The following is an 11,179-nucleotide window of genomic DNA, read 5'->3' as shown; positions in this document are numbered from 1 at the left end:
TTTGAACAATAATTGGTGTTTAATCATGTATATATAAGTCTAATAAACACAAAAAATAATATGAAATAATTTATTTTGCCTTTGGTGCATGCGAAATCAGTACTTCAATCCATATAGGATATAGTGCCACAGAATTTTTTCGGGATGCAATTAATTTTTTTTTTTTTTTTAACTTAAAGTAAAATTAGAAGTTCAAACTTTTCAATGGTGGTAATGGTGTAAAGTAAGTAACTTATGTAACTGAAGAAAAATACTACAACAGTAAGACTGACAGTTAGCCAGGGTATATACCAACAATTAATGAAATTAGTTCTGTTCAATTGCAGCACAGTAATGAGTTTTAGGCTTGCAAAATATCACTGTTTAAAGCCTTTACATGAACCTTAAAGTAAAATTAGAAGTTCAAACTTTTCAATGGTGGTAATGGTGTAAAGTAAGTAACTTATGTAACTGAAGAAAAATACTAAATTGTCTGCTCCTGTTTTTGATAGAGAAAAATTACCATCTGTCAGCGGTGGAGCATCTTTACAAGTTACACAGTGCCTGTTCATAATTTCATTGGTCAAATTGGACAACGTAAGCAGAACTTGACCGTCGCTTTGATATAATATAATGACTTTTGTAAGGCCAATGAACTGTTTTTCATTGGCAGACTATTCAATGTAATCAAAGAGATCAATAAACCTGAATATCCACTGAATATGGCAGTATATAGCATGAAATATTTTTTGTGTAAAATTTCAGCGTTTCCATGGAAAGTGCTGAACCATGAACATAAAAACAAAAATATTTAGTTTTTACATTATAAGAATTGCTATTCCGTATACCAAACATGAACATTTCTACCAACCAACTACTTTGAAAGCTCTACACCTTTAAACAAAGTACCCATAAACATATCATGTTATATACACAATACATTGGTTTGGAGATATCAAAATGATGTGCCTACTGTAAAGTTTGATTTACCATCGATAGGTCTCATCTTCTGGTTATTGTGATATTGTAAAAATCATGCCAAAATGTGATGTCACAATAAGGTGAGACTAATTAACGGGAAACTATACTTCACCAATGTTGTTTTGGTATCTTGAAACCGACGTAATGGTTCTACAGATTCCTGTGAACACCTTTATTACAAGGAAATCACAAATTGTATTAATTTAATATATATAGTTCTCAACATGGCATATTTAAGTCTTCTCTACATAAACACATGTAATGATTGGTTAACCATAATAGGCAGAGGAAATTAAAACTACTAGCCATGAATATCATAATACATTTTAAAGCAAAACAATATTATTAAAAAGTAATAACACCAAATACACCGTATATCAAATACTGGAGATATATAATTAGTATAGCTAACATAAAATTGGAATATATATAATACAACTGTCTAGTATTACAGTTCAGTTACCATTAATATCTACAGAACCAGGCTCAAAACAAAGTCAGAGCTGTATATATATTTCTCTGTTTCCTGGTCAATGTTGAAAAACATTAAAACACCAAAACATTCTGTTGGCACAGTATAACAATACATGTATATTTTTACAAATACTCTACTACTGTCCTAACTTGTGTAACTGCATGAGCACATTACTTCCATTTACATTTAATCACTGCCTCTGCAGTGGATCAGTTTTGGGACCTCTGGATTACAAGTTAGGTGTTCATTCGATCAAGAGAAGTTCTCTACAGTCAAGAGGTAGGTTACACTTATTTACCAGTATCAAATATAAAATGAATTTATGAGAACAAGAAAGGCAACCTATAGAAAAACAATTTTAATGATATGAAAACAACTCGATCTGCATCCATTTCAAAATATATCCCTTATAACATCATTACCTACATATAATCACATAACTAATCCAGGCGTATTCTGCAAGTATGATAATCTTGGTAAATTCCTTCACTATTATAATCACTTATATACACAATCTCGGTAAACTCCTTCACTATTAAAATTACTTACTTACACAATCTCGGTAAATTACTTCAGTATTATACCTGGTAATCACTTAGTTACACAAACTCGGTAAATTCCTTCAGTATAACAATCACTTAGTTACACAATCTTGGTAAATTCCTTCAGTATTACAATTACTTAGTTACACAATCTTGGTAAATTCCTTCAGTATTACAATTACTTAGTTACACAATCTCAGTAAATTACTTCAGTATTATAATTACTTAGTTACACAATATTGGTGAATTCCTTCAGTATCATAATCACTTAGTTACACAATCTTGGTAAATTCCTTTTGTATATTTATCAGTCTTGTATTACTTAAATCTAAGTACATTAACTAGAACATTTATGTCAAAATCATATTCGCTAATACATATATGAATACATAACTACTGTTAGAACCTTTGGTCTTCTACCATATATATGTACTGCACAACATTGCCTGAAAAGTCTCCATGGTAACAACTTAGTCAACTATGCAAAAATGACAGGATTTTAAGGGAAGAGGTCTTATAACTGAATGTTGAACTTCAGTTTTTTCACCTCCTAGAGTTAGATTTTCAGCAAAAGGAAACGTGGAAGTTGCAGTGCATATTGCCAGTAATCCATAACTGATATCTATATCTATCGTCTGGTTACCATAATCATATACATTATGTAATTATAAATGAAAAAATGAAATGTGTTAAAATAATGGCAATTATTTGGATAAAATATTCATGCTTTAACCTGGAAACTAACATTTTGCTTAAAGAAATAAATAAAAAAAAACAAAATCAGCAAAACAAAAAGATATAGAATATACATGTACAAGTGACAAAAAACCCTGTAAAATAAAATCAACATATAAAAAGTGGAATGATAATAGCTACTAAAAGCAAATTAAATTGAACTAATTTTAAGCCAAATATATATTATGCCAATACTTTTTATAAGATCATGAATATGCATGACCTTTCGCAAGTTTTAACAATTAAACAAACAATGTGTAATGATATCATGTATATGTGACATGATAACTTCATGTGAGTAAATAGAATGATATTATTACTTTGGGAGTTATTTTAATGTTCCATCTGTACACAATTGTCAGTATACAGACTGAATAAAATCTGAGTGATATGTAGCTCATAACCTGGAAGGAGATTTTAATGGTCCAAATATTAATATATACATGTCTGTATACAAACTGAATATAATTGGTGCAATATTATGTAGCTCATGCCTTTGGAGGAAATTTTAATGGTTTACACATATCTTTATACAGACTTAACAGGAGCTGAGTTACAACAATGGGAGGTATACGAGTATTCTTGTCAGCAAACTCATTATTTGGATTGACATTCTGCCAGCTTCGATAATGCAGTCCTCTCCAACGTGCCATAGCCCGAAAATGTCTATTTGTTTTTGCTTTATACGAGGGGAAGAGTTCCAACACTCCTGCATGGTAGGGCAACTCCATGATGTGACTCATGCCTGCTCCATGCATGCCCACAAGAATGTCTGTCTGTGATGCCCATTTCACCTGATCATTGATCTCGTGTTCGTCTAGCTGTATCCCAGCCACACTGTGACCAGGGAATACTTCCTGTACCGCCTCAATTAGTTCCTTCTCGTTCTTTATTTTCCTCGAGATTGATCCTGTTGGATTTCCAGGATGAGCGACATAGTTTCTCCTCCATACAAACAGAATTGAAACACCTGCACAATCTAAAACTTTGGAACCAGCCTTATATCTAGCTTTTAAAAAATGTGAAAATTCATTGACAAACGGAAGAGAATTAAGGGAATGGAAATTCATTGGACTATTATATCCTATAACGGCCCAAATCATCTCTTTGTATAACACAGGTTTTGTAATATGTTTTATTTTCTTTACATCTCCGAAAAGAACATCCCAAGCACCGTCTAAAACAGAAGGCGCATTTCGATCCATTAATACAACATCTAAATCATCTGGTGGAATTTTCAGCAAATTGGCTACAAGGAAAGCATTGTAGAAGTCTGTCATCTGGTGATAAAGATTTGCATATTCATATCTCAACACAAAGATAGTCTTCTTTTTCTCTATAGTTTTACTGTTATTGGTAGAAGTATCTTCAAGTGCTTTCAACCACCTGTTTAGATGGTTAGGTGCACCCATTCCATTAGTGAATTTGTAATTTTTAAAGTTTCTGGAATTACATTTCATTTTGAATTGAGCATCTGGAGAGAACTCTACGTCCTGAAGAACAGCGAACTCGTTTCCATAACCTGTGAAAGCTCCCTGACAGAGCAGTGTGGGGTGGTGTAGCCACTCCTCCACGATGTCCAGGTCCTGCAACCAGTACAGGTAGTACAGCTGGTGTTTTATCTGGTTCACATTCAGCTTAGGAACCATTAAAATCATAAACGAAAAAGTGACAAGAAAAGGTAAAAACCATTTCACAGAATTCTTTAGCTTTAATGTCATCACCATTGTCAATGTTTTGTGTGGTTTCAATGGCTGTTCCAACGTCTGTAATATTTATTACATGTATTCTGTTCCTACCTCATCATTTTCTAAAATACATCACCTTTGGTTTTTTCAAAAACATCTTTTTATCTCTGTGTAGTGTCATCAAACCAATCCAGATCAGCTAGTAATCATGAAGGTAGATTATGACAAGCACAGCACAAACCTCAGGACCATCGTCTGGGTTATGCTTTGGTGACATGCCTCAGCTATTGTAATTTCTACAAAGGAAAATAAAAAACAGCATGTTTTTAACATAACTAAAGAATATATGTAAATTTAAAAGATTACTAAAATAATTAACAAACATAACATAAATGGCTAAAAAACAAGTAGTGGATCTTGGATTTACTTAGTAGACATTGTAGAATGTACCTGTAGCTGACTGCTGATATTGACAGGACTTCTGGATAATGAAAGAAATTGTTCTTCTTATTAAACACGAAGTCACAAGAAATAGCATGTCATGTGAATTGCTTATTTACAGAAATGTTTGTGATGATGGAATATGTTTGAAATGTTATTGATTTGTTCTGATTAAGCATTTAGCATTTTTAAAATTCTTATCAGACAGCATTACATACAGATAGTAAATTAAAAATACTGAGAATGCCTTTATGTAATTATCTTAACAAGAAGTCCAATGGGCCGTAACGGTCATCTGACTAAATACAATACCCGGTACAACATATAGAAATGAAGTATGCAGTAATTAAGTCAAGAAAATCGTTAAAGATTGTAGCCCACTTGATTCCTGTGACCTTGAATGAAGGTCAAGGTCATTCATTTGAACAAAATTGGTAGCACTTCAACCAAGTATGCTCCATGCCCAATAGCAGGTCTCTAGGCCTCTTTGTTATTGACAAGAAGTCAATTTAAAGATTTTTGACTTTTTGACCCTCTGTGACCTTAAATGAAGGTCAAAGTCATTCATTTCAGCAAACTTTAAAATTTGTAGTCCTTAATGCCAACATGCTGCAGGCTCAATATAAGTAGGCCTTTCAGTTATTGAGAAGAAGTCGTTTGAATGAAAACTTTACGAACGGCCCACAGTGGATGGCTGCATGGTGGCGAACTATGATGGACAAAGCATGTAGATGACTATATGTCATCTTTCTATAACAAATACATAAATTATGTTTATTTATAATGTTGGTTGTCTTATGTTGCATGGTATATGTCCTTATTACTTCGCAATAGTTGACTATCGATTATTTGTGTGGTGTTGTAAATTCATATTAGGCCATAAACATAACTATATCTGACATTGTAAATGGTATCTTGATAAAACAAAATCAATTTTTGTTTTAGAAATCCTATCCGAATATTTTAGTGATTCAATTTTGCGACTCATACGTGTATAAATGTTCCTGTGTTTAAAAATTTTGCATCTACTATTTTCACAACTTAATTAATTACACTTGGAAATAATCGGGTTTAGTTTACAATTTACAGTAGCTGTGTGATGATTGATACATGGATATGGGCATTTCAGCCACATAGCCCATCAGCTAGCTTTTGTGGCTGTCGCCAAGGGCCACAGTGGCCGAGTGGTTAAGATGTCCTGACATACTACCACAAGCCCTCCACCTCTGAGATGAGGGTTTGAATCCTATGGGTGGATGAAAGTCAGTAATGTACTGTGTCATAATTATAAGTAAGAGTGAGCATGGCCCACTCTTGAATGGGTGACCGCTTTGTTGGTTTGGGCTCTAGCCCCGGCGCGATACATTTAGTGGCACTGAACAGGCCTGGTACTCTGTAAGGTGCCATCGGACAACATGGCAATCACAATGTTCCTGGACAGTGGTACTGGTTGGTGACCTGTAGGTTTCTAGTCATGATCGAGGCGGCACTGCTATAACAACAGCAAGGACAGTAATGTGTTAGGATGGCTGGTAGAATCAAAGAAGCTTGTCAATGAGCTATTGTTATTCTTCTTCTTATAGACACAATTCAATTGATGCCGATGATTATATTGTGTGTTATACCGATTGGCAGAGATGTGATTGTGAAAAAAAAAAAAAAAAAAGAGTGAAGTTATTTACAGTGATTTTGAAGGTGCATGCTATTTTTTTTTTTTTTTTTAGTGTATAGTTAATATGATAGAATTTTAGGGAGTGGAGTTTTGGTCTTCAAGTTCTGTTTTTAGGATATGTGACTTGAAGACCTCTAGTGTAGTGCTTTGTACTGATGCCACCGGTAGGAATTTCCATTGTTTAATTCATTGTGTGTGGAAAAAATGAGTGTTTGAATATGTCCTTGGTGGCGGTTTGTGGCAGCTATATATATGTCTATATGTGAATGGGTTTTGCTGTGTGGATGAGTATTGCTACTGTGTATCCTAGTTAACTAACGGTGAGTGCGGCCCACCCTTGGATAGGTGACCTAGGCAGTAGGCACGCTGTAATGTAGGCTGGTAACAGCTATATTCAGCTATTACAGAGGTATTCCACAATAATTGTGGTGTCAAGACTTCTCCCTAGTAATGCAGAATCCGGGACCTCCAATCATGGATGTACTACCGATTTAGCTATGTGGTCACTGATGAGTGACCCAATCTAGAACAATTACATGTTATTCAGTGGCATATCTGCTATATACAGGTCCGGTAGCACGCTAAATCTGGCTATATATTTATAGCTAGATTTGACTATATAGCCAAATCTGACAACACGTTATAGTGGACAAATGTAAACAAACAGGTGAGGTCTGGTCACATTTTCCTCTTGCAGTATGAAAGCATGGATGACGAAACATGTCAGTCGGTGATATGAATAATGTTTGCGTATTTGTTCATTTGCAGGCGACTTTTTAAAATTCCATCGTTGCAATTATTTAGTATCCATTATCACTATTCCTCGGTAACAAAACTATAGCGAGGCGAACCAATATGGCGTTGTTGTGTCGTCTGCAGATAAAGCATCCACCTGATGAAGATTCGGGCCACAGGTGCGCTTGGAGCATGCAGATCCCGTGCAAATTGACCATGTGCAAAAAGTGCTATAGTCGGCTCATAAACAACAAGATATGTGACATATTTCAAATGGGAAATTTGGATTTTATATCTTTTTCATCAGAACATGAGGATGAATGGATGCGAGTACCAAAAAATGCAACGATGGATTTTTAAAAATTCACCGGAAATTATCTTGGATGACAAAAATATTTCGTTTTGCCGATTCTCAAGATTCGTCATTCAATTTTCGATGTGAACGCTGATTTTGTGACCAGGTATGTCACTTTTGTTTACATTTGTCCACTATACATGTCAGATTTGGCTAGATTTAGCGTGCTACCGGACCTGATATATGACACGGTAGATCGTCAATCTGAGCATGAAATATTTGGCCTAATGGTGTTAGTTTCCGCCCATCAGCATTTACATTGTACGCGTTGCTATCTGTTTGCATTGAATGAATGATTACAATTAGACAATGCGCATGGGAAAATTACCTCCAAAAATCATTCCGTTGTGATATTTCCAAGTCTTCAACAAATCAGTTCGGTAATTGACCAAGGAAAGCGAAACTACCAACTGCCACAAATTATGACTGTGTCACTTGCAAGCTTCACATGAGTATGATTGTATGCTATGTGATTCAAACAGTAAAAAGACCTCGATGGATTTGTTATGGTTTTGCGGAACATATCTAGACTTAACCATTCCAAATCGAGATCCGTGATGTAAATAGAATTCCGAAAGATGTCATATGATAGAAAAACAACAATGGCAGAGGCTGTGAGAGAAAGACGCAGTACTCGGAAACGCACAAAAGTATGACACAAAAGCCTTTAATTACGATCTTCCACTTTGGAATTTTAATTATAGATTCCGCTTAGCTTCTGACTATGTAATACTCATTGTCCGTCTCTACCAAGCTTTGTCGAAGAAACTGGAAGTATCGGCCCAAACAGTTGAACAGTCATATTTTTATTTTTAGATGCATATGTACATGTATACTCTTGCTTTGTCTGAATATACGTATATGTATTCAGTTTTTAAAATGCATTTGAAAAAAGTTCACTTGGGTAATACATAGTATAAGTTTTAAATTTCTTACCAATGAATGGAACAGTAGAGGAAGAGATTGTTCATCATGCTTTTTGTAGTTAACTTATTGTGGAAATAAATTGTACAGCAAAGTTGATTTATGCGTTTCCAAAACCTATTTATCCATCATTCACAATTAGAAAAAATGTCAAGGATCTACTCTCAAAACTTTTTTACTTAAGTACCAGTATATTGTTTAAACTATTTCATGCTACCCGCTATAGCTATTTTTCTCAAATTCCTTAATATTTATTGGGAACAATATAGGTGTATATGTAAGACCCCCAAAACACCAAACTTATTCTATTTTATAAAATCATTTTACATCAAAGAAACCAATGCATGAAATCTTTCCTTGGCAAAGCATATAATAGCTGATGAAATTGTTATGCAAAAAAATGTATATGGGAAGTCATGTTATAATAATCAATGCCATAATTTATTTGATTATATGCACAATTAGACAATAAGTACTTGCCAGATGTATTCGTGTAGTGCCTTAAGCTGGTTTGGTCGAATAAAATAATATATGTTTCCTGTAACACCCTTATTTGAAGATTAAAAGTCAGTATAAACATATACATGTATAGGCCCTTTTATTTATCTCTTCTTGACTTGAAATTAAAGAACATTAAAATTTGTATATATATCGGAAAACCCCCAGTTCTAATGCAAATTAGATCAGTCGGTTTTACTGTGATATGTCAGAAAATCCCATGGTGGTGAAATGCGTGTGAAATATTCAAACTCACTTGCTGTCCGCCATTACACATTGTGGTCGAATATCTTGTATGCCGAACCCAGTCCCTTGCTCGTAGAGTAATGCTACTTTTGTCTAGAACAGCTCAAATCGCTCTGACAGAAGTGTGTTTACCTTATATTAGGTGAATTGTCTTGCCTAAAAAATCATTATATCACCTCCACAGTGGTTAATGTAGTTCATTTGTTTTACGTGCGTGACTTTGGCTCGGAAATTTGGTACAGCGTACATATTGTACCTGCTTAATCGTAATTGATCAACGACGATTTGTAATTACAACGGTATCAATTAAAATACTAAACAACAACGTGGAATTTGTCAATATCTTATGTTATGATGTTTTCATAAGAAATTAGAACAATACATTTATGCAAAAAAGAATTAGCGTTAATTGATTTATTCATACAAAATGGAGATGAGATGAAAAAAACCCCAGAAAAACCCAAAACAATATTTAAAGTTTTTTCTCAAACCCCAAAAGTATGGTAACATCATGACCATTTATTTGATTTCTAGAGAATTCTTGGTGTTCTTTTATATAGACAGAAGCTGTAGATATATTTATAAAATTCTGATTTTGTGAAAACCAGACAATATTTCTGGTTGTGATTTTTGCTTGATTGAAAAAATGTTTTTGGGTTGGCATCAATTTTTATAGAGTTACCCTTACAGAAATATAAGGCCTCTGGCACACAGTTGCAGCAATATTGCAGCAATATATAGCAGCAATATTGCCTGCAATACATACTTTTCGTATGCAAATGAGTTTGCCGCACATACTTGCCGCACCATAGCTGCACACACTTGCCGCACCTAAGCAGCACACACTTGCCACTATAAAGCCGCACATAGTTGCAGCAATATTGCTGCAATACATACTTTTCATATGCAAATGAGTTTGACGCACACTTGCCGCACCATAGCTGCACACACTTGCCGCACCAAAGCAGCACACACATTTGCTGGAACAAAGCCGCACATAGTTGTGGCACCATAGCCGTTAGCTTCCTGGTTTATATTTAAATAAGTACAAAGGTATAAATAGAAAAGTTTGAAAAATCATTCTTTTGATTCTTGGTACATGCATTATGCAATATGACCTTTTGAATTCATTTGGTGATAAAATTAGTCTTAATCTTGAAAAAGAATTACCTTGTCAGCATCAAATGAAAATTATTGTTCCAGGACACATGAATTAAATAAAGCTATATATACATGCACATTTAAGTGTTTGTGACATGAAATGACTATAAACCAATAAACCAATATAAATTATCCAATGGAAGAAGTTTCCAATGAAGAAGTTTCTATACTATTGAGCCCTGTTCCTCTGTCCTTCATACACCACAACCTCTTGAATCAATGTTTGAATTGAAGGTCAACTGATTTTAACCTTTGCAAAGGATTATGGGAGTACCCATAATTCTTTGTTATATTGCCGCAATATAGCAGCAATATTGCCGCAAACCTTCCAAAAGTTTTCTGTATAGGATGCTTCTAGTACATTTTGCGGCACTATTCCTGCACACAGGTTTTTAAAGAAAAGTTTCTTGCACGAAAGCTGCTATATTGCCGCAATATAGCTGCAACAAAATTTTAGTGCGGCAATAGTGCCAGAAAGGTGCGGCTAGCTACACTAACCTGCTCAATTGCTGCAGTAACTTGCTGCACACAGATCAGTGTGCCGCAATATAGCTGCTATATTGCAGCAATATTGCTGCACACTTAAGCTTTCTGTAAGGGTAGCTAGGATTACTAGAAACATAAAAAAATTGAATTACTTTAAAATGTCAGATTTTAGCTAAATAAACACTTGTAGTGTTTGTTGCAGTAATTTTTTGCTTATTTTATTAAAAAAGGGAATAATACTGTCTTTTAGTCCTTAAGACT

General features: G+C 34.4%; 2 protein-coding genes across 2 annotated transcripts in view; one reads left to right on the top strand and one right to left on the bottom strand.

Annotated features, from left to right (window-relative positions):
• Positions 1-382: 382 nt before the first annotated feature.
• Positions 383-8,038, bottom strand: LOC138336320 (uncharacterized). The gene is made up of 2 exons (XM_069285758.1): positions 7,932-8,038; positions 383-4,696 (listed from the first exon to the last, which is right to left on the bottom strand). Exon 2 carries the CDS (start codon positions 4,437-4,439, stop codon positions 3,201-3,203), a length of 1,239 nt encoding a protein of 412 aa, XP_069141859.1. The 5' UTR covers positions 4,440-4,696; positions 7,932-8,038; the 3' UTR covers positions 383-3,200.
• A 114-nt stretch (positions 8,039-8,152) lies between these two features.
• LOC138336207 (ectopic P granules protein 5 homolog) overlaps positions 8,153-11,179 on the top strand; it is a 45,471-nt gene continuing 42,444 nt past the window's right edge. Inside the window, exon 1 of the mRNA XM_069285581.1 lies at positions 8,153-8,253. Within this exon, the coding sequence (XP_069141682.1) occupies positions 8,182-8,253 (72 nt within the window). The 5' untranslated portion in view covers positions 8,153-8,181. The remainder of the gene's footprint in view (positions 8,254-11,179) is intronic.

This window comes from Argopecten irradians, chromosome 12, assembly GCF_041381155.1.
Source record: "Argopecten irradians isolate NY chromosome 12, Ai_NY, whole genome shotgun sequence".
NCBI classification, from domain to species: domain Eukaryota; kingdom Metazoa; phylum Mollusca; class Bivalvia; order Pectinida; family Pectinidae; genus Argopecten; species Argopecten irradians.
Note: the sequence above shows the minus strand (reverse complement) of the source record. Positions and strands in the feature narration are given on the sequence as shown.

What these genes read in the sequence shown, in the direction of transcription:
- LOC138336320 (XM_069285758.1), bottom strand. Translation starts at nt 4,439, where the DNA reads ATGGTGATGACATTAAAGCTAAAGAATTCTGTGAAATGGTTTTTACCT.